General features: G+C 36.5%; 3 protein-coding genes across 3 annotated transcripts; 2 read left to right on the top strand and 1 right to left on the bottom strand.

Moving 5' to 3' along the window:
- Positions 1-972: 972 nt before the first annotated feature.
- Positions 973-12,013, bottom strand: a2m2h (alpha-2-macroglobulin 2, member h). Its single transcript, XM_001923641.9, has 34 exons — positions 11,909-12,013; positions 11,202-11,382; positions 10,826-10,982; positions 9,650-9,702; positions 9,512-9,532; positions 9,200-9,365; positions 9,014-9,098; positions 8,756-8,870; positions 8,533-8,653; positions 8,341-8,450; positions 8,080-8,250; positions 7,758-7,991; positions 7,437-7,649; positions 7,202-7,351; positions 6,953-7,075; positions 6,707-6,800; positions 6,175-6,301; positions 5,262-5,487; positions 5,065-5,191; positions 4,866-4,987; positions 4,734-4,785; positions 4,318-4,401; positions 4,067-4,243; positions 3,861-3,936; positions 3,622-3,778; positions 3,355-3,429; positions 3,111-3,273; positions 2,834-3,027; positions 2,550-2,762; positions 2,326-2,447; positions 2,147-2,228; positions 1,918-2,022; positions 1,718-1,823; positions 973-1,625 (listed from the first exon to the last, which is right to left on the bottom strand). Exons 1-34 carry the CDS (start codon positions 11,992-11,994, stop codon positions 1,585-1,587), a joined length of 4,329 nt encoding a protein of 1,442 aa, XP_001923676.3. The 5' UTR covers positions 11,995-12,013; the 3' UTR covers positions 973-1,584.
- A 1,909-nt stretch (positions 12,014-13,922) lies between these two features.
- On the top strand, positions 13,923-14,921 carry LOC137487807 (alpha-2-macroglobulin-like). Its single transcript, XM_068213821.1, has 5 exons — positions 13,923-14,037; positions 14,120-14,229; positions 14,320-14,490; positions 14,579-14,812; positions 14,916-14,921. The coding sequence occupies exons 2-5, from the start codon at positions 14,128-14,130 to the stop codon at positions 14,919-14,921; spliced, it is 513 nt and encodes a 170-aa protein (XP_068069922.1). The 5' UTR covers positions 13,923-14,037; positions 14,120-14,127.
- LOC108179231 (alpha-2-macroglobulin) lies at positions 14,909-21,580 on the top strand. The gene is made up of 22 exons (XM_021466561.2): positions 14,909-15,115; positions 15,201-15,350; positions 15,477-15,599; positions 15,752-15,845; positions 16,251-16,377; positions 17,066-17,291; positions 17,362-17,488; positions 17,566-17,687; positions 17,768-17,819; positions 18,152-18,235; positions 18,310-18,486; positions 18,617-18,692; positions 18,775-18,931; positions 19,124-19,198; positions 19,280-19,442; positions 19,526-19,719; positions 19,791-20,003; positions 20,106-20,227; positions 20,325-20,406; positions 20,531-20,635; positions 20,730-20,835; positions 20,928-21,580. The coding sequence occupies exons 1-22, from the start codon at positions 14,984-14,986 to the stop codon at positions 20,966-20,968; spliced, it is 2,748 nt and encodes a 915-aa protein (XP_021322236.2). The 5' UTR covers positions 14,909-14,983; the 3' UTR covers positions 20,969-21,580.
- Positions 21,581-23,356: the final 1,776 nt, after the last annotated feature.

Here is a 23,356-nt window from a genome sequence, read left to right as displayed (position 1 = left end):
AAATTTAATAATATTAAATGCTATAGTAGGTATTTATTAATATTTTAATATTGTCACACAACGTCCCCATAGACAAGAAATAATAAAGTAGTGACTGCAGGTTGAAGGAAAGTAGTGGAGTAAAAGTACTGATACTGATCTAAAAATGGACTCAAGGGAAGTAAAAGTACACATTTTAAAAATTACTTAAATTACAATTCCTGAGGAAAAACTACTTAATTAAAGTATGAGTTTGAGTATTTGTATTTGTTACTTCACACCACTGCTGACAACCTGGTTAATTATTACTCCAGGCCATAGGGCTAATTAGACATAGACTAATTATATTATATTTTGCCATATATAGGAACAATCAATATTTTTAAACATTTGGCTGGATTTAATACAATTTAGTAATATTATAGAGCAAAATTTGAATAATACTGTACAGGCAACTTTTAACTTGACCTTTTAACATGACTCTATATGAAACAATTTGGAAAATAATGGGTACAAATGATCAACATTACACAATCTCTGAAATAAACAGACACTGATAAAACCCTTTATTACTAATGTCATATTCTTTATTTTTATCCCCAAAGTGTACTAAATGGCATGTTTATTATTTTTTCTTTTCCTCAATTGAAATATAATGTTACAGCCTACAGTAAATAAATATTGAAAAATAGAAATATAGAATTTCTGTTTTATGTTTAATAGCTTCAAAAGAGAGTGCTCTGGTTTTCCCCACAGTCCAAAGACATGTGGTTCAGGTGAATTGAGTAGGCTAAATTGTTCGTAGTGTATGTTTCCCAGAGATGGGTTGTGGCTGGAAGGGCATCCACTGTGTAAAAACTTGCTGGATAAGTCAGCGGTTCATTCCGCTGTGGCGACCCCAGATTAATAAAGGGACTAAGCCGACAAGAAAATGATTGATTGAATGAAAGGATGTCTTGCAGTTACAAGAAGAACATAAAGACGGACTGTAAATCGTTTTTGTAAACTCTTTTAATCATTTGCATTCAAAGTGATTTGTTTACATGCATTTGCTTTTGTTGTACATTTACACACAAAGTTGGAAATTACTTTGCTCAGGATAAAGAAAAACTACTAAAAATGTAGGGCTCATCTCACTCAGCACATTGTAAAGTAGTCAGTGCACTGATCAGGGTGTCAGCCATTTTAAGTGCTGTCTTAGTCACAAAATGTTTACAGCACATTGAAGTGTTCACACTCTGAAAAGTTCCATAATGCAACATATTTTTACATGAATGAACATAGCTGGACAGGATAGGAACGATCAGTCAAAAATGTATAACTGTTTATTGGTTGAAATGTTGCTGGTATATGAAACAGTCGAGGTATTAAGCTAAATTGTACTTTTAAATCTTAATAAAAATAATATATATAAATTATTAGTTCTGCTGTTGTTTCTAAATTCCAGTTTTGATGATGTATAAGTACGTTCTCATGTCACACTCTGTGTGTTCCAATGTATAGTGAGCTAAGCTAGGAGCTTGGGTGCTGATTGAGATACAACCATTAAACATTTAGTGAGTATTTAACATCTTTTTCCAAGCTGCAGAAGTGAAGCATGAATCTTCATTCACAGTGGGACGAGTACTCCATCTCTGACTGATCACCTAGGGGAAATGTTGATACAGAGAAATTAGTTTAATATTAGCTGGTACTTCTGAATAATATAATAAAACCCAAATGACTCATAAAATCTTACTTGTCTGGTAGTAATCATACACTTTAATAACAGCTGGCTTAAGATTCTTCACTTGAATAATCTGATTCAGTCCAATCTGGAGATTCACTGGGTCTTCTTTTAAAACCTTCAAGAAGATAAAAAAGGTCACAAGTTAAATTATTGAAGATTTTAAAGTCAATCACTGTAACTTTAAAATAGAAACATTGGTGATCTTTCACCTCTTCCAGATATACAAGGACATGATCATCTTTGGAATCAATCCGCTCCACAGGTGCGTGCCCAAAAAAATCCAAAGAGTCAAATGACTGCCGTTGAGTTTTAAGCTTTACAGAAAACCCATTAAAGATTAATAAATGCATTTATAACACCACATGCCTAACCATGGATTCTGTCTTAGATGCACAGTGAATCAATGCATCAAATGAATCCCTTAACAGTAAAACACACCATTGATGTATCAGCTGTGAATCCTGATAAGAGTTTAATGTCCACAATAACCATATTAGTTCTATTCTGGGGACCATCATATCTGTAAAACACAAAAACAAGAATCATCAGAGTTAATGATGAATAAACTAAAGCCACAACCATAATCAGGTCTTATAGTGTAAAGTTACACTTCTTACGTCACAGTGACATTTAACATTAGATTTTGTCCAAAGGTTTTCTTGCAATCTCCCTCAACCTCAGCATCAATACTTAATGTTTTAGCTTCAGTAGGAGTGGGAATGTTGTAGAACTGAGCCATCTGAGAGAGTCAAAACAAACAAACCCATTTATAAAAAATCTCAAAGCAGAATAACTCCAAAATGCCAAGAGAGGAAGTGATTAAACAAAGCTATCTACAGACCTGCACAGACACACAGGCTGAGCCCTTGACTTCAATGCTGTATTTGCCTGGCACATTGGCCAGCTGTTTCTCCTGGTACAGTAACTTGTTGTCCTGATTGACATCAAAGTGGTGAGAGTCTCCTGCTGACTGTACAGTCACTGTGCTGGAGCCGTCAGAGCTGAACACTTTGGTGGCGTACAAAGACAGAGCCTGAAGAGCCACCACTGTGTCCTGGGAAAGAAATGAGTTCAGTCATGTGACAATTTTAGCCATTCAGCAATAATGTGTTTGATTTGAGGAACCTGTGTCGAGGAGAATCCTCCATAGGCATTCTGCTGCTTCACAAGCCAGCTGACAATCCTGTTAGCAAAGCCCAGATCAGCTGTAGTGAGTGAATCTGCAGTGAGAACAGCTAGCAGCACATATGAGCTGATCTCCACATCCAGAGAAGCAGAGTCATCAGCAGATGCAGACTGAGACCAGTGGACAAGAGGACCTTTAGGACACAAAAGACAAACTCAACCAGCAGGACAAAAGCAACAGTGCAGTGCAGAAAGTCATCAGAAAGCAATCTCTTACCATCTGAAATAGCAAGATCCTCCAGTTTGCTGAAAAGCTGCTGTCGAGTGTTGGTGTCTCTAGCCAGACTGAAAGTGTAGGCCAGCAGAGCAGTGGTGTAAGTGTTTTTGACATCCTCGATGACAGACCTCAAGCATGACAAGCCTTTAGTGACAACAGGATCCTGAGACGCAAACAGAAAAACAGATGCTGCGAGTGTCATTTTACTAAGAGTTTATACTGATTTTCCTGATGATGAACTTACTGTGACTGGAGTTTCCAGTTCAAGCAGTGATGCAGTAATGTAGGCCGTCATGGTCACATTATCAGTCACTCCACCCTATGATAGAGGAGAATTTGGGGTAAGGCAACACAATCAATACCTTGATGTTAATTTAGACACTGTTTGAAAAAATGTTTTAATGTTGCGTTTAAATGTTTGAAAGAGAAAAGTTTAAAAATAAAAGCTAAGGTTCCTAGTTACTCGATTTTTTTCCAGATGATTGCTATAGTGATAGACAGACAGACAGACCTTCATTCTGTTGTTAAACAGTCTTCCCTGTTGGATAAAACAGCCGTCTGAATCCCGTCTGCTTATTAACCAATCCTTTGCACTCTGAATAATTTGTGGATCAATAAATGTGTATTTCTGAGCTTTGCCAAAAGACCTCAGGACAAAGGCAGTCAACCTGGTGGTGTGGAAGATTTAATAATTTAGAATATTTCTTTGATTTTAATTTTGCTTTAACAAAAGAGTGAAATTATATATACCATGTGTTCCCATCACCATAACCAAATGTGCTGTAAGCCCCATCAAAATGCTTATAGTTCAGTTGTCTCTGGTATCCTGTTTAGTTGCATAATGGTTAATGCTTGTTAATGTTAGAGCAGATTGTGTCTGACATTCAGCTGTGTTGAGAAATAAACAAATAATTTTTCCATCTCAGTAGTTTCTCATCATGACTGATGTGTCTCACCACTCTTAAGGAAGCTGCTGGCTTTCTCTCGGATGGCTGATGTGAGCTGCTTTGTGTTCTCCAGATACTGCAGAATGTAAATATTGGGAGAAAGAACAGCCATGTTTTGTTCTCCACAGCCGTACGGCATCCGTAATAATCCATGAAGATTCTGCAGTGCTCGACCCAATATGTCTCCTGCAAACCAAACACATTTTAGAAATCCAAACACAAGCTCATAACCTCTTTCTGTTTCTGTACGTAAACGTTACCAATGACTGAAACGGAGGATTTTGCTGATCCCTCTATCACATCTTTAGGAACAGTCAGATCCACGTTCTCTGAGAGACTGTCACCTGTGAATCAGAGATACAAAAACACAATGCTCATCAGAAGACTATTACTTTAAAATGAATATTTGAATATCTCTGTCAAGTACCATTAATAACAAAAGCTCAATTACAACTAGGAATTGTTTTGATTCAAGCAATTTATGAAAAGAAAAAAATATTGGAGTCCTACTAAGTTGCAGACATATATCTAGGATAATAATTGGAAGGAGGATGTACATGTACCTGAGCGCAATTTTAAGTGTCCTGACAGCTTAAACAGTGTCAAAGGCTGTTTACATAAGCATAAGCATTTTTTTGGTCATTTAAGGTATTGTTTATAGATTTATAGAACCCACCCTTTGGACACAGTAACCAGCTGTTGGTCTCGGTCTTTTCAATTCCTTCAGCCTGCAGCATAAAAATAACAACACAAACAATATTAGGATCAATGGTAGATGATGTCTGAGAGCTGTTTGATGTGAACTGACCTGTACAAGCAGACTTCGTGTGACGATGTCAATGCGTCCTCTCTCTGGCACACTCACAATCTCATTGTCACACACAGTCTGGGACGCCTCTGCCTCTGCACTGACTGTAACATTCACCACTCCTGCATCACAAGACATGTATGTGAAGATACAGCAGACACAAACACTGAGAAACAATTATTCAGACTGGACAAGTCACCAAGAACAGAAGGAGTGAGGATCCATTTAAAGGTTTGTCTTCCATTAGCACAGAGACAGGATGAATACTGATCATCAGAGGAGGCTTTGAGAGTGTAGTCTGAGGAAGGAGCTGGACTCACTTTAACCTGTCAATCAAGCACATGTGATTAGTGAAATATTTAATCTGACTGGATCAGACTGAGTCTAAAATCTCACCATGATGCACTTGGACAGATAGTTGAAGACAGTGGCCTTGAGCTCAAAGATCTCCCCACGGATGATGGAGTAAGGTAGAGAGAGCTCCAGGAAGAAGGGCTGGAATACTGTCAGCTGAGCGGGAGGAGCCAAACCCAGACCTGTGGAGGACAGACAGAAGGCCTCCGTCTCCCAAGTGGTGATGGTGTCAGGAACTGTGACAGGAACTTCAGTTGATCCAGAGTCACTGTGGTGCAAAAATAACAATATGCCTGACTGATACTTATTCAACTAATAAGCAACATTTGGTTACACATTTGCAAAAGACGTGATTTTAAAGTTATCTGAACAAAAGTAATTGAATTCTTGGCAGTGTACATCTGTGTATTCATTGGAACAAAGTAACATTGTTTTTTTACGTTAAAAACACAATTAAGAGAATCACTAAAAAGCAAGAGAATCATGCACTGCTCTTCACTGATAAATTATGGTCAGTTTAGTGTAGGTTTAATTGCTCCTTCCAAATAGGATCTGGGAGATGAGAACATAATAAAGGTTAATCTATTAACCCAGCCAGACTCTCTCTGAGTTTGTCTGTCTGTTTGGCCAGTTTGAACATGACAGTAATTTTTCATAATGATCTAAATCCAATAGCCAACTTGACTTTGTGAAGAGGCAAAATTTGTGAGAGGCAAAACTCCTGCATCACTTATGTTTAGTGTGTCAACTGACAGACAGGGTGTAATTAGAGATGATTTTAATCCACTGAATAAATGTTTGAAAGAGAACAATTTTTCCTGTTTTGAATAAAACATTAAACAACACAAAATTGCTTTTAAAATATGCAAAGCACCCAGGTATTTGTCCTGGGCACCTGAAGAGATGTATGAGAGTCTTGAGTTGATGACAAATGCACTGATAATGCTTTACATACCCCACTTCAGCAAGGTCCCAGATCCACGTTTCTGGAAAGATGGTCCGAATCGTCACTGCCGAATTATCAAAAGTAGAACTTTCTATTGAAGACCCCAATCCCACTCGACCAGAGGTATGATACATCACTAAAAAGAGTGATAGTTTATAGTGTATTAAAAACAACAAAGCATTCATAAAGTACTTGCATATGAAGAAAATAAATAATAGGTGCATAACAGTAGCAAACAACAATATCTGGGCACACGATTGTTTGTACTGTATGTATGTAAGTGTGCGTCCTCACAACAATTGGACATTTTTGAGCATGTTTCTTGTTCCAAATTCATATCCTTTTTTTTCTTTGTTTAGGACTGTCTTTTAGATATACAATTGTTTTGTTTTTTATGTGTGTGCACGTTTACATTTGTATACAGTAGTTAAAACATCACTGTAACCATGAAAACGTACAAACAAGACAAATTCGACAATAGTTAACAATAGTATATTTAAACACTACAGCATGAATAGGAATAATAGTACAGGTACAGTACCTATATCTCTGAATCTGTGATAAGTCAAGCCTCTGAATGACAGACACTCAGGGACTCGCACAGCCAAATTTGAAGCCATTTTTAGCCCCACACTCTGTCAAAACACAAGTAAAATTTAATGGAAGTACAGAATAATTATGTCTCAAATAAGAGCTTTTGTGCAATTACAGTTTGCTTGGTATCTACTCTCCCAATCTTAATCTAGCATTCTAATCTGTACTGTCACATGTGTAATCAACCTGTTACCTTTAAGCTGTTATAGACGTTGTCTGTCAGCACAGATCGACGGGGTCTCACAGGCAGACACGGCTGCTCATCTTCAGCACTGTAAGGATAATACACATACTGAAATGGCAGCAGGCTGAAGATCTGCAATGAGACCACATTCACACAGAAATAGATTATAGCAGACATATTCAAATATGTCATTTGTCATTCAATTCATACTAAAGATTCACATGATGAAGACAAGTGCTGAATTGTAAAGCACTACACCTTGTCAGCATCTAGACGTTTTCCTGACTCCAGGATCAGGACGCTCTGATCAACAGCACTGAGGCCACACAGTGAACCAGGCTGAGCTGAGAGCTGGAGAGTGTTTTTCTCACCAGGAACTGCTTTAGCAGGAGAAAACTGCAGAGACACCTGTGATGATAGTGAAATAGGATTTATTTTAGGACTCAGAAGTACAGTATTAAGTAGATTATTTTTAACCTGCTGCAATACATACCTTATTACCAAAACATTTTTCAATGTCTAAACTTTTGCTAGCGGCAATAATATTTTCACTGGGCAGAACACAGTACGCTAGAATCCGCACTACAGGAGCCACATCTGCACCAACAGACAGTTCGAAGGACATTGTGCCACTTGCTACTCCATTTGAAGACTTCACTTCAACTTTCTCATACCCATGATGAACAATCACTCCTTTGGACAAGACCTAAAACAAACAGACGACACTGTTATAAACTGACCAGTGCAGTAAATTAATGCTGCAAACAAAATAAATAAATTAGCCATCGCTTTAAGAATGTGCACAAGTACTCACTATATAGACAATGTCAGTATTGAAGTCTTCAACCGTCTCTCCAACAAAATAATACTTTACAGTGGCTGTAATCTCAGTGCCACACTTTATCGGCTGCTCAATATTCTCTATTATCAGTTTACTAAATGTTGGGGAGTATGGAGTTGCGGTCTGGAAGAGTTTAACTGTTTTTTTATCTCTAGAGAAGTAAGGTGTTTTGTACTGACGAAAACGGGTATCTGGATACACATTTGCCTGGAAAAAAATCAGAAATGAGTTAACTGTTATTACTGAACCCTTCATGGAATATTAAGTAAAACTAGGTGAATACAAACTCTCTTACAATCAGAGAAATGTCTTTTTTAGAAAGACTAGATGTATTAAGAGAGAAGCTGGCCAGTCCATCACTGTCTGTAGTGAGATTTAGGAGCAGTTTGGAGGACCAGTTTTCACCCTCTAAAAGATAAACCTCTTTGTTTGGAATTGGAGCATCCTTAAAATCGAAAAGTTTGATCTGTTGAAAATAAGATTGTTAAGGAGTTAATTCTGAAATAATTCTGTGTATGAATGGCAATAAACTAAGACAAATAGATTTCAGACTTACTTTTCCTTCTATGACTGATCCATGTTCATATGTATTGGGCAGGTCAATAACTTTTACTTTGCCAATTTCATACGTAAGAGGTACAGATTCAGATTTGGCCATGGTGATCTCTGTAATATTAAAATAAAACATAAAAAATGAAAAAGTTAATAAATTCAGATAACAAAGATCTGATCAAACCCAACAGCTCACCTGTTCCTTCTTCTGTAACCACTGCCTCAACATGAAGAGAATCTTTTAGTCTCTCCTTTAGTGTGGAGTTCAAAAAGACTGATACACCAAAGTTATGGATGGCACAGCCTGTTTTTGTTATCTGATTTTAATGAACGAAAATAATAATAGCATATTAACTGAAGTGTGGTTTAAATGGATAGAAGGAGGAAAAATACTATGTGATACAGTTCAGCTAACATACTTCAGTGGTTTCCTCTGAACACAATGGATTGAAATCTTTGGTATGAAAGTAGGGCACAGAGTTACGGCACACTTTCACCCATGATTTACCAGGTACAGGCTGTCCATAAGTGTATCTGTAAAAAAATACAAGCAACTGATTAACAACCGAGGGTTAAGTAAAATAAATAATATTCTATGATAACTGACCCCAGAGAAAGCACTTAACAATTCAATAAAAGTAAAACCAAACAATAAAGGAGAGAAATAAACCACTTACTTTGCGCAAACCTCAATTGATAGTTCTTCTTCATCAACACTCACTTTATTTGGTTTTTTTACTGTAACTTCAAACTTAGGCAAAACTAGAAATCAGAGGACAGAAATCAAAGTCATTAGTAGTAAAATAACATAGTATATTATTGTATTAATTTGTCAAATGCAGTTATTCCCTTTTATGACTCACCGTATTTTTTTACCTTGAAATAATGTAAGACCTCCATTTCCCCAATAAAAGTCTTTAGTTTGTATGTGCCTTCACGACATTCTGGGTTTAATTCATATGAACGCTGCAAAATCCACCTTGTTGAGGAAACATTTGTCCATTGACCAATCCTGTTATCTTGACTGTCCTGTTTATTACCAAAAACACAATCCATTTAGTCACACAGTCAACAAAACATATCTTGACCATTAATGGAGAAATATATAAATTATAGTGCTATAGGACTTAAAAAGTCTGTTTGTTATGACAGTACAGGAGGTATTGTGGTCTTACCTCAAGCACGACTGAACTATACTGTAAAAGAGTAAACAGTCATTAAATAATTGCCAGTACTAAAATGATTCAAAGCCAATAATAAACAGTTCAAGAGCAAATGAGGGTGATAAAGGAATTAGATAAAACACATCAAACCTGCTGATCAAGTGGTGCAAAGTTTTTATCCAGGGTAACAATTCTGAAGTTAACTGGGGAGACAAAAAGGAGTATGATAATCTCTTTTAAGCTTTTCTTTTATATGTTATTTCGCATGTTATTACTGCAGTAAGGTGCAGTTAAAGTGTAAACATGCCATGCCAGGATGTTCACGCCATATCGTAATTATGAGATTCCTACTGGTAAAAGACAAACACATCCTCATACAATAATTACAACTTATAACATGTGAATTTTGGAAGAGTTAAAACTTCTACATGACCACAATAGATTAATCACAAAATGTATGGGTGCTTTGGAAGACACAGATTATGTGTGTAAGTATGCAATTTAGTTTCCCCACTGCCTAGCTAAAGGTGAGTGGACAGGCACACAGCACATTTTAACATCCTGGCCACTGGGGTTCCTCCCCTCATTGATATGGCTAATAATCATGATGACTCATGCAAAGTTCTGGCATCCATGCAGAGTTTATCTCCATCAAATAGACCTGAACAAGCTAATCAAGGCCAACACGAACCAGGCAGGTATTTTGTTCAGGTTTGAAGCTAAACTCTGCGGTGGCCATCCAGGATGAACATTGTCCACCCCTAATCTAGCCCTATACGACAGCAGATTAACTTGCAGAAGAAAGTTTATAGTAAATGAACTCTCTACAACTAAAGTCGAATGATCTTCTCTGAAGTTGAATGTGACTTCAGCTTTCCATTTACTTATTGATGGGTGTGCTGGTTCTGCCCCTCTCACCCTGACTTGGTGCCTGTTTGGGATCTGTCCTTGGTGTTTATCACATGTTCTGACACTTTGAACTACTGCATGCACTGGAGTTGAAAGTGCTCTCGTTCAAGTGGTGCTTTGCTAGGATTCTTATATTTTTTTAAACTATTAGCAAACGAATCCTGTTTTAATCTATTTCCAAACTTATCTGGTTTGTAAATACAATGACCTGCTTACTTCATACTTTTACCATCTGCAGGGTTTTGTAACACTTTTATTTTTGACACTAATGACCTATACTGCTACTTCAGCTCACTGCATGATGATAGCATGCTTTACTTCATGTTCTGTATGTGTTACATATCGGGGTAAGATGTCAGTGACACCAGATTCATTTACTCTATGCCGAGATTATTCTTTGAAACATTCACAACTCACCAGTTTGTCCAGGAATATAGATGGGTTTATCCGTCTGGATAAAGGTCAGAGGATCGTAGGATTTGAACATGACTTTTCTCTCCTCAGTCATCTCGAAGGACTTTCCCTGGAGTTCAACCTTGATTTTCTGCACTGTTTCTGCTTTTGCTAGAGGAGCCTGATGAGAAATATTGTACTGTATTTAACACCTCTATATGTGTGGCATCTCAAAAACAAAATGCAAGTGTACATACATAATTATTATATTTATAACATTTTTCATTCATTCTGTTTCTTTTCAGCTTGGTCCCTTTATTAATCTGGTGTCGCCACAGCTGAATAAACAGCCTGTAACATTTTTATAATAATGTTGAATTCATTTTGTTGTGCAAAAGACCTTGAAGTTAAAGCAGCGGTGAAACTCTTGCTCAGCTTTCTCCTGCAGCAGTAATGTGCTCTGGTTCCCATCATTTAGATAAATGTTCATGACGAGGCTTTCATTGGGATTCAGAAGACTTGCACACAGTTTGGCCTCAGATCCTGACTCAATCACTATAGGAAACATCACCATGAAAGATCTGTTGAGAGATAATAAAAATCATACACTATTACTAAATGTCTGTTATAATGTATACTTTAAAATTTTCAGACTGCAAAGGCTAACATTGAAACACAGCAGAGTTTTGAAAGATACAAAAGAAAGCTATCTGACACAGTATATTGAAAGGCAGCAATCTCTTTACCGTTTGTAAAAAATACAGAAATTCAATTCTCATTTTGAATTTAATTGTCTGTTGGGGAAAGATTTACTATATTTAAAAGAATTTTGATAAATTTAAAACTAAAATATAACAGTGTAAATTAATGTTAAGTGAAAAAGAAATGTTCATGAATCGACACTTATAAGGAAAGTTATTATTTTAATATTCTGTAGTGAAAGAGGCACCAAATTCATGTCAAATACATACAGAAAAGACAAAAAAAAGCAAAATTGATACAATTTAATTATTGTAAATTGCTGGTAATGGAACTTTTGAATAATAATACATTTATTATAACATAACTGCAATATAGCGGGATTCCTCAAAAGTGCTAAAAACTTACGGCCTTGCTGTTTTTCCATTGACACAGACGAGGAGGAAAAAGATCAGGAGGAGCCCTTTCCAACAACAGCTAACATTCAGAGCCATGATGACGAAGGTCCAGGCCATGAGATGAGCTGAACTGTCCCTTATAAAGGGACTCTCCTGCTGAAGGAGGGACATAAAAACTTGTATTGATCGTTTGATTAATGATTTAACCAGGTAATGTAATTTAAACATTTGTGCAAATCCACACACTGTATGTTGCTTTGCAAAAAGTGTGATAAAAATAAAAACTGAATTTAAGTAAAGACAAAGAAAAGCTTGACATTTAATCAAACAATCATTCATATCTGTATGTATTTCTGCCTTAATATTGAAATGGTCTTACTTTTAATCGAAAAATATATAAATTTTATTTGCATTCACGCAATTTTCAGTCAAACAACATGCAAGACATAAAATCACACAGTACGCATATATGTGATCTCCAGAAAACAAACTCCCACTCTTCAGCTACAGTACACTGAAAAACACAGCTACCAACCTTTGACCCTGTGTCTACAAATAGTGGGCTCAGACAACTGATAAAAACAACCAGCATATTACATTCAGGGAAGGGCAAAATACATTGAAATGCATTTTAAAATAAATACCAAATACATCAATTTTACGTGTATTAAAATAAACTACAAACTACAGCAGCCACAAATGTATCAAAATAAAATACAGTATTTTGTATTTTGAAAACAATACAAAATACTTTTACAAGGTAGCATGAAATTTCTTTGCAAACCTTCAATAAATAAGCATGTTAGATCAATTTTTTCACCATTAAACTGACTTAGTGTACATTTACATTTAGTCATTTAGCAGACGCTTTTATCCAAAGCGACTAAACAATGTTTGACAGGAACATTGTTTCTGAAAACTACTACTCTTCAGTTTTAGTCATTTCCATATATTTTCTCACTTTGGCAATTATATTTTTCAATGCACAATCTGCAGATCAACTTCTAGTATTTGAAAGAGCCAATGAAGTATGGTAAGTATCGCTATTGTAGGACTTACATTAAGTTTGTTTGATTTATTTTCTTGGCATCTACATCAGCAATCCTTCCAAAAATAACATTATTTGTACATTTTACTCATTCTCCAAAGTTGTTCAGTTCTTCTTTAACTGGAAGTGTCTCAGTTTACACTTAGTGAACACCACCTTTAGGTGTTTTTAATTTAATTTCTGAACTGCCCTTGCATTTCTATCTGCAGCTCTGAGATTGATAAGAATTATGTGTTTTTGGCTTCATATTCCTGTTTTTGGACTGAAATTGTATTCCGTCTCATTTCCCAAGCAAAGATGATGATGAGTTGTACACTATACTGCTTTTATATATGACTGGTCTTAGTATTATGCAGTATACTATTTTCAATGAATGTGTCCCAAAATCTACACATGCCATTTGTGTTATTTTCTTTATGTGTATTGCATAATTTCCATTCATACTCCAAGCATTGACCACCTCCTTAATTCATTCATTCATTTATTTTCTTTTTAGCTTAGCCCCTTTATTAATCTGGGGTCGCCACAGCGGAATGAACCGCCAACTTATCCAGCATATGTTTTACGCAGCAGATGCCCTTCCAGCTGCAACCCATCACTGGGAAACATCAACACACACTCATTCATGAACATACACTACAAAAAATTTAGCCTACCCAATTCACCTATACCACGTTTTTAGACTTGTGGGGGAAACCGAAGCATCCCTACCAAACACAGGGAGAACATCCACACTCCACACAATAATGCCAACTGACCCAGCCGAGGCTTGAACCAGTGACCTTCTCACTGTGCTACCCACTGCGCCACCATGCTGCCACTTCACCTTCTTCAATATTAGTCTAATTTCTTTTCTAATCTAAAGCTTAATAATTAAGAAAGCAAAAAAATCAGAGGCCGCATTTGTTTCTATCCATTTAAACCACACTTCAGTTAATATGCTATTATTATTTTCGTTCATTAAAATCAGATAACAAAAACAGGCTGTGCCATCCATAACTTTGGTGTATCAGTCTTTTTGAACTCCACACTAAAGGAGAGACTAAAAGATTCTCTTCATGTTGAGGCAGTGGTTACAGAAGAAGGAACAGGTGAGCTGTTGGGTTTGATCAGATCTTTGTTATCTGAATTTATTAACTTTTTCATTTTTTATGTTTTATTTTAATATTACAGAGATCACCATGGCCAAATCTGAATCTGTACCTCTCACGTATGAAATTGGCAAAGTAAAAGTTATTGACCTGCCCAATACATATGAACATGGATCAGTCATAGAAGGAAAAGTAAGTCTGAAATCTATTTGTCTTAGTTTATTGCCATTCATACACAGAATTATTTCAGAATTAACTCCTTAACAATCTTATTTTCAACAGATCAAACTTTTCGATTTTAAGGATGCTCCAATTCCAAACAAAGAGGTTTATCTTTTAGAGGGTGAAAACTGGTCCTCCAAACTGCTCCTAAATCTCACTACAGACAGTGATGGACTGGCCAGCTTCTCTCTTAATACATCTAGTCTTTCTAAAAAAGACATTTCTCTGATTGTAAGAGAGTTTGTATTCACCTAGTTTTACTTAATATTCCATGAAGGGTTCAGTAATAACAGTTAACTCATTTCTGATTTTTTTCCAGGCAAATGTGTATCCAGATACCCGTTTTCGTCAGTACAAAACACCTTACTTCTCTAGAGATAAAAAAACAGTTAAACTCTTCCAGACCGCAACTCCATACTCCCCAACATTTAGTAAACTGATAATAGAGAATATTGAGCAGCCGATAAAGTGTGGCACTGAGATTACAGCCACTGTAAAGTATTATTTTGTTGGAGAGACGGTTGAAGACTTCAATACTGACATTGTCTATATAGTGAGTACTTGTGCACATTCTTAAAGCGATGGCTAATTTATTTATTTTGTTTGCAGCATTAATTTACTGCACTGGTCAGTTTATAACAGTGTCTTGTCCAAAGGAGTGATTGTTCATCATGGGTATGAGAAAGTTGAAGTGAAGTCTTCAAATGGAGTAGCAAGTGGCACAATGTCCTTCGAACTGTCTGTTGGTGCAGATGTGGCTCCTGTAGTGCGGATTCTAGCGTACTGTGTTCTGCCCAGTGAAAATATTATTGCCGCTAGCAAAAGTTTAGACATTGAAAAATGTTTTGGTAATAAGGTATGTATTGCAGCAGGTTAAAAATAATCTACTTAATACTGTACTTCTGAGTCCTAAAATAAATCCTATTTCACTATCATCACAGGTGTCTCTGCAGTTTTCTCCTGCTAAAGCAGTTCCTGGTGAGAAAAACACTCTCCAGCTCTCAGCTCAGCCTGGTTCACTGTGTGGCCTCAGTGCTGTTGATCAGAGCGTCCTGATCCTGGAGTCAGGAAAACGTCTAGATGCTGACAAGGTGTAGTGCTTTACAATTCAGCACTTGTCTTCATCATGTGAATCTTTAGTATGAATTGAATGACAAATGACATATTTGAATATGTCTGCTATAATCTATTTCTGTGTGAATGTGGTCTCATTGCAGATCTTCAGCCTGCTGCCATTTCAGTATGTGTATTATCCTTACAGTGCTGAAGATGAGCAGCCGTGTCTGCCTGTGAGACCCCGTCGATCTGTGCTGACAGACAACGTCTATAACAGCTTAAAGGTAACAGGTTGATTACACATGTGACAGTACAGATTAGAATGCTAGATTAAGATTGGGAGAGTAGATACCAAGCAAACTGTAATTGCACAAAAGCTCTTATTTGAGACATAATTATTCTGTACTTCCATTAAATTTTACTTGTGTTTTGACAGAGTGTGGGGCTAAAAATGGCTTCAAATTTGGCTGTGCGAGTCCCTGAGTGTCTGTCATTCAGAGGCTTGACTTATCACAGATTCAGAGATATAGGTACTGTACCTGTACTATTATTCCTATTCATGCTGTAGTGTTTAAATATACTATTGTTAACTATTGTCGAATTTGTCTTGTTTGTACGTTTTCATGGTTACAGTGATGTTTTAACTACTGTATACAAATGTAAACGTGCACACACATAAAAAACAAAACAATTGTATATCTAAAAGACAGTCCTAAACAAAGAAAAAAAAGGATATGAATTTGGAACAAGAAACATGCTCAAAAATGTCCAATTGTTGTGAGGACGCACACTTACATACATACAGTACAAACAATCGTGTGCCCAGATATTGTTGTTTGCTACTGTTATGCACCTATTATTTATTTTCTTCATATGCAAGTACTTTATGAATGCTTTGTTGTTTTTAATACACTATAAACTATCACTCTTTTTAGTGATGTATCATACCTCTGGTCGAGTGGGATTGGGGTCTTCAATAGAAAGTTCTACTTTTGATAATTCGGCAGTGACGATTCGGACCATCTTTCCAGAAACGTGGATCTGGGACCTTGCTGAAGTGGGGTATGTAAAGCATTATCAGTGCAGTTGTCATCAACTCAAGACTCTCATACATCTCTTCAGGTGCCCAGGACAAATACCTGGGTGCTTTGCATATTTTAAAAGCAATTTTGTGTTGTTTAATGTTTTATTCAAAACAGGAAAAATTGTTCTCTTTCAAACATTTATTCAGTGGATTAAAATCATCTCTAATTACACCCTGTCTGTCAGTTGACACACTAAACATAAGTGATGCAGGAGTTTTGCCTCTCACAAATTTTGCCTCTTCACAAAGTCAAGTTGGCTATTGGATTTAGATCATTATGAAAAATTACTGTCATGTTCAAACTGGCCAAACAGACAGACAAACTCAGAGAGAGTCTGGCTGGGTTAATAGATTAACCTTTATTATGTTCTCATCTCCCAGATCCTATTTGGAAGGAGCAATTAAACCTACACTAAACTGACCATAATTTATCAGTGAAGAGCAGTGCATGATTCTCTTGCTTTTTAGTGATTCTCTTAATTGTGTTTTTAACGTAAAAAAAACAATGTTACTTTGTTCCAATGAATACACAGATGTACACTGCCAAGAATTCAATTACTTTTGTTCAGATAACTTTAAAATCACGTCTTTTGCAAATGTGTAACCAAATGTTGCTTATTAGTTGAATAAGTATCAGTCAGGCATATTGTTATTTTTGCACCACAGTGACTCTGGATCAACTGAAGTTCCTGTCACAGTTCCTGACACCATCACCACTTGGGAGACGGAGGCCTTCTGTCTGTCCTCCACAGGTCTGGGTTTGGCTCCTCCCGCTCAGCTGACAGTATTCCAGCCCTTCTTCCTGGAGCTCTCTCTACCTTACTCCATCATCCGTGGGGAGATCTTTGAGCTCAAGGCCACTGTCTTCAACTATCTGTCCAAGTGCATCATGGTGAGATTTTAGACTCAGTCTGATCCAGTCAGATTAAATATTTCACTAATCACATGTGCTTGATTGACAGGTTAAAGTGAGTCCAGCTCCTTCCTCAGACTACACTCTCAAAGCCTCCTCTGATGATCAGTATTCATCCTGTCTCTGTGCTAATGGAAGACAAACCTTTAAATGGATCCTCACTCCTTCTGTTCTTGGTGACTTGTCCAGTCTGAATAATTGTTTCTCAGTGTTTGTGTCTGCTGTATCTTCACATACATGTCTTGTGATGCAGGAGTGGTGAATGTTACAGTCAGTGCAGAGGCAGAGGCGTCCCAGACTGTGTGTGACAATGAGATTGTGAGTGTGCCAGAGAGAGGACGCATTGACATCGTCACACGAAGTCTGCTTGTACAGGTCAGTTCACATCAAACAGCTCTCAGACATCATCTACCATTGATCCTAATATTGTTTGTGTTGTTATTTTTATGCTGCAGGCTGAAGGAATTGAAAAGACCGAGACCAACAGCTGGTTACTGTGTCCAAAGGGTGGGTTCTATAAATCTATAAACAATACCTTAAATGACCAAAAAAATGCTTATGCTTATGTAAACAGCCTTTGACACTGTTTAAGCTGTCAGGACACTTAAAATTGCGCTCAGGTACATGTACATCCTCCTTCCAATTATTATCCTAGATATATGTCTGCAACTTAGTAGGACTCCAATATTTTTTTCTTTTCATAAATTGCTTGAATCAAAACAATTCCTAGTTGTAATTGAGCTTTTGTTATTAATGGTACTTGACAGAGATATTCAAATATTCATTTTAAAGTAATAGTCTTCTGATGAGCATTGTGTTTTTGTATCTCTGATTCACAGGTGACAGTCTCTCAGAGAACGTGGATCTGACTGTTCCTAAAGATGTGATAGAGGGATCAGCAAAATCCTCCGTTTCAGTCATTGGTAACGTTTACGTACAGAAACAGAAAGAGGTTATGAGCTTGTGTTTGGATTTCTAAAATGTGTTTGGTTTGCAGGAGACATATTGGGTCGAGCACTGCAGAATCTTCATGGATTATTACGGATGCCGTACGGCTGTGGAGAACAAAACATGGCTGTTCTTTCTCCCAATATTTACATTCTGCAGTATCTGGAGAACACAAAGCAGCTCACATCAGCCATCCGAGAGAAAGCCAGCAGCTTCCTTAAGAGTGGTGAGACACATCAGTCATGATGAGAAACTACTGAGATGGAAAAATTATTTGTTTATTTCTCAACACAGCTGAATGTCAGACACAATCTGCTCTAACATTAACAAGCATTAACCATTATGCAACTAAACAGGATACCAGAGACAACTGAACTATAAGCATTTTGATGGGGCTTACAGCACATTTGGTTATGGTGATGGGAACACATGGTATATATAATTTCACTCTTTTGTTAAAGCAAAATTAAAATCAAAGAAATATTCTAAATTATTAAATCTTCCACACCACCAGGTTGACTGCCTTTGTCCTGAGGTCTTTTGGCAAAGCTCAGAAATACACATTTATTGATCCACAAATTATTCAGAGTGCAAAGGATTGGTTAATAAGCAGACGGGATTCAGACGGCTGTTTTATCCAACAGGGAAGACTGTTTAACAACAGAATGAAGGTCTGTCTGTCTGTCTATCACTATAGCAATCATCTGGAAAAAAATCGAGTAACTAGGAACCTTAGCTTTTATTTTTAAACTTTTCTCTTTCAAACATTTAAACGCAACATTAAAACATTTTTTCAAACAGTGTCTAAATTAACATCAAGGTATTGATTGTGTTGCCTTACCCCAAATTCTCCTCTATCATAGGGTGGAGTGACTGATAATGTGACCATGACGGCCTACATTACTGCATCACTGCTTGAACTGGAAACTCCAGTCACAGTAAGTTCATCATCAGGAAAATCAGTATAAACTCTTAGTAAAATGACACTCGCAGCATCTGTTTTTCTGTTTGCGTCTCAGGATCCTGTTGTCACTAAAGGCTTGTCATGCTTGAGGTCTGTCATCGAGGATGTCAAAAACACTTACACCACTGCTCTGCTGGCCTACACTTTCAGTCTGGCTAGAGACACCAACACTCGACAGCAGCTTTTCAGCAAACTGGAGGATCTTGCTATTTCAGATGGTAAGATATTGCTTTCTGATGACTTTCTGCACTGCACTGTTGCTTTTGTCCTGCTGGTTGAGTTTGTCTTTTGTGTCCTAAAGGTCCTCTTGTCCACTGGTCTCAGTCTGCATCTGCTGATGACTCTGCTTCTCTGGATGTGGAGATCAGCTCATATGTGCTGCTAGCTGTTCTCACTGCAGATTCACTCACTACAGCTGATCTGGGCTTTGCTAACAGGATTGTCAGCTGGCTTGTGAAGCAGCAGAATGCCTATGGAGGATTCTCCTCCACACAGGTTCCTCAAATCAAACACATTATTGCTGAATGGCTAAAATTGTCACATGACTGAACTCATTTCTTTCCCAGGACACAGTGGTGGCTCTTCAGGCTCTGTCTTTGTACGCCACCAAAGTGTTCAGCTCTGACGGCTCCAGCACAGTGACTGTACAGTCAGCAGGAGACTCTCACCACTTTGATGTCAATCAGGACAACAAGTTACTGTACCAGGAGAAACAGCTGGCCAATGTGCCAGGCAAATACAGCATTGAAGTCAAGGGCTCAGCCTGTGTGTCTGTGCAGGTCTGTAGATAGCTTTGTTTAATCACTTCCTCTCTTGGCATTTTGGAGTTATTCTGCTTTGAGATTTTTTATAAATGGGTTTGTTTGTTTTGACTCCCTCAGATGGCTCAGTTCTACAACATTCCCACTCCTACTGAAGCTAAAACATTAAGTATTGATGCTGAGGTTGAGGGAGATTGCAAGAAAACCTTTGGACAAAATCTAATGTTAAATGTCACTGTGACGTAAGAAGTGTAACTTTACACTATAAGACCTGATTATGGTTGTGGCTTTAGTTTATTCATCATTAACTCTGATGATTCTTGTTTTTGTGTTTTACAGATATGATGGTCCCCAGAATAGAACTAATATGGTTATTGTGGACATTAAACTCTTATCAGGATTCACAGCTGATACATCAATGGTGTGTTTTACTGTTAAGGGATTCATTTGATGCATTGATTCACTGTGCATCTAAGACAGAATCCATGGTTAGGCATGTGGTGTTATAAATGCATTTATTAATCTTTAATGGGTTTTCTGTAAAGCTTAAAACTCAACGGCAGTCATTTGACTCTTTGGATTTTTTTGGGCACGCACCTGTGGAGCGGATTGATTCCAAAGATGATCATGTCCTTGTATATCTGGAAGAGGTGAAAGATCACCAATGTTTCTATTTTAAAGTTACAGTGATTGACTTTAAAATCTTCAATAATTTAACTTGTGACCTTTTTTATCTTCTTGAAGGTTTTAAAAGAAGACCCAGTGAATCTCCAGATTGGACTGAATCAGATTATTCAAGTGAAGAATCTTAAGCCAGCTGTTATTAAAGTGTATGATTACTACCAGACAAGTAAGATTTTATGAGTCATTTGGGTTTTATTATATTATTCAGAAGTACCAGCTAATATTAAACTAATTTCTCTGTATCAACATTTCCCCTAGGTGATCAGTCAGAGATGGAGTACTCGTCCCACTGTGAATGAAGATTCATGCTTCACTTCTGCAGCTTGGAAAAAGATGTTAAATACTCACTAAATGTTTAATGGTTGTATCTCAATCAGCACCCAAGCTCCTAGCTTAGCTCACTATACATTGGAACACACAGAGTGTGACATGAGAACGTACTTATACATCATCAAAACTGGAATTTAGAAACAACAGCAGAACTAATAATTTATATATATTATTTTTATTAAGATTTAAAAGTACAATTTAGCTTAATACCTCGACTGTTTCATATACCAGCAACATTTCAACCAATAAACAGTTATACATTTTTGACTGATCGTTCCTATCCTGTCCAGCTATGTTCATTCATGTAAAAATATGTTGCATTATGGAACTTTTCAGAGTGTGAACACTTCAATGTGCTGTAAACATTTTGTGACTAAGACAGCACTTAAAATGGCTGACACCCTGATCAGTGCACTGACTACTTTACAATGTGCTGAGTGAGATGAGCCCTACATTTTTAGTAGTTTTTCTTTATCCTGAGCAAAGTAATTTCCAACTTTGTGTGTAAATGTACAACAAAAGCAAATGCATGTAAACAAATCACTTTGAATGCAAATGATTAAAAGAGTTTACAAAAACGATTTACAGTCCGTCTTTATGTTCTTCTTGTAACTGCAAGACATCCTTTCATTCAATCAATCATTTTCTTGTCGGCTTAGTCCCTTTATTAATCTGGGGTCGCCACAGCGGAATGAACCGCTGACTTATCCAGCAAGTTTTTACACAGTGGATGCCCTTCCAGCCACAACCCATCTCTGGGAAACATACACTACGAACAATTTAGCCTACTCAATTCACCTGAACCACATGTCTTTGGACTGTGGGGAAAACCAGAGCACTCTCTTTTGAAGCTATTAAACATAAAACAGAAATTCTATATTTCTATTTTTCAATATTTATTTACTGTAGGCTGTAACATTATATTTCAATTGAGGAAAAGAAAAAATAATAAACATGCCATTTAGTACACTTTGGGGATAAAAATAAAGAATATGACATTAGTAATAAAGGGTTTTATCAGTGTCTGTTTATTTCAGAGATTGTGTAATGTTGATCATTTGTACCCATTATTTTCCAAATTGTTTCATATAGAGTCATGTTAAAAGGTCAAGTTAAAAGTTGCCTGTACAGTATTATTCAAATTTTGCTCTATAATATTACTAAATTGTATTAAATCTAGCCAAATGTTTAAAAATATTGATTGTTCCTATATATGGCAAAATATAATATAATTAGTCTATGTCTAATTAGCCCTATGGCCTGGAGTAATAATTAACCAGGTTGTCAGCAGTGGTGTGAAGTAACAAATACAAATACTCAAACTCATACTTTAATTAAGTAGTTTTTCCTCAGGAATTGTAATTTAAGTAATTTTTAAAATGTGTACTTTTACTTCCCTTGAGTCCATTTTTAGATCAGTATCAGTACTTTTACTCCACTACTTTCCTTCAACCTGCAGTCACTACTTTATTATTTCTTGTCTATGGGGACGTTGTGTGACAATATTAAAATATTAATAAATACCTACTATAGCATTTAATATTATTAAATTTTAATAACTTTCTTAAAATATAAAGACAGAAATTTTTGTAACGCTGAATGTCTCTTTATATCATAAAATAATTATTCCATATAATCTCAGGGATAAGCAAGTGTCTTTTTAAATATACATTTAAAATCACAGATTCAGGTAAGAGCTCCTGGTTCAAAAATATTTGACTGTGTTGTCAGAGAACTTACAAATGCAAACATCAGTTTACTGTAACTCACCCACTCACTTTGAGTGGGTGTAATATGTGCTTTTGGATGTTAGTTATCAGAGCCCAATATTTGTTTTGGTCAAAGGTCAGTAGCTGTGTATTTCTATGTAAATTAAGTTAAGAGTCAGGGTATGTATTCAGGAGATCACATGTTTATGCTCACTACACTGTAAAAATGCTGGGCTCCACACAATTCCTTCATGTTATCCCAACACAAATTGATTAAGTTAACTTACTTCATTTTTCAAATAGAAGTAGATTGAACATAAAACAAGTTGTGCCAAAAAACAACAAACAACTAAAAAATTGTGTTTGTTCAGCTCATTTTAAATAAGTAACAAAATAAAATCCTTTTTTGAGTCTATGTAATAAAATATTTCAGTAAAGGGCTTGCTTGTTATTTGACAAAAATGAAATGCCTCAACCTTTCTTTTAAAATAAAGATTTACATGTTAGAACATCAACAAAGAAATTCAGTTCTAAAATGTTCATTAAGGAAACTACACTAAATGTTTATTTTAATGCTTACGGCTAAAACATTTGTATGTTTTAATCTAATATTTCAGCGCTTTAAATCTTTTTTTTTTCGTTTGTATA

This window comes from Danio rerio, chromosome 15 (assembly GCF_049306965.1).
Source record: "Danio rerio strain Tuebingen ecotype United States chromosome 15, GRCz12tu, whole genome shotgun sequence".
Lineage (NCBI taxonomy): Eukaryota > Metazoa > Chordata > Actinopteri > Cypriniformes > Danionidae > Danio > Danio rerio.
Note: the sequence above shows the minus strand (reverse complement) of the source record. Positions and strands in the feature narration are given on the sequence as shown.

Excerpts from the sequence above, each read along its gene's own strand:
- a2m2h (XM_001923641.9), bottom strand. The coding sequence starts at position 11,994 with ATGGCTCTGAATGTTAGCTGTTGTTGGAAAGGGCTCCTCCTGATCTTT. Across the intron at positions 6,801-6,952 it reads ACGTCTATAACAGCTTAAAG|AGTGTGGGGCTAAAAATGGC; the intron begins GTAACAGGTTGA and ends GTGTTTTGACAG. Across the intron at positions 3,274-3,354 it reads AACTGGAAACTCCAGTCACA|GATCCTGTTGTCACTAAAGG; the intron begins GTAAGTTCATCA and ends TTTGCGTCTCAG.
- LOC108179231 (XM_021466561.2), top strand. The coding sequence starts at position 14,984 with ATGTCCTTCGAACTGTCTGTTGGTGCAGATGTGGCTCCTGTAGTGCGG. Across the intron at positions 16,378-17,065 it reads TGGGACCTTGCTGAAGTGGG|TGACTCTGGATCAACTGAAG; the intron begins GTATGTAAAGCA and ends TTTGCACCACAG. Across the intron at positions 20,228-20,324 it reads ATGTTAAATGTCACTGTGAC|ATATGATGGTCCCCAGAATA; the intron begins GTAAGAAGTGTA and ends TGTGTTTTACAG.
- LOC137487807 (XM_068213821.1), top strand. The coding sequence starts at position 14,128 with ATGGCCAAATCTGAATCTGTACCTCTCACGTATGAAATTGGCAAAGTA. Across the intron at positions 14,230-14,319 it reads GATCAGTCATAGAAGGAAAA|ATCAAACTTTTCGATTTTAA; the intron begins GTAAGTCTGAAA and ends TATTTTCAACAG. Across the intron at positions 14,491-14,578 it reads AAAAAGACATTTCTCTGATT|GCAAATGTGTATCCAGATAC; the intron begins GTAAGAGAGTTT and ends ATTTTTTTCCAG.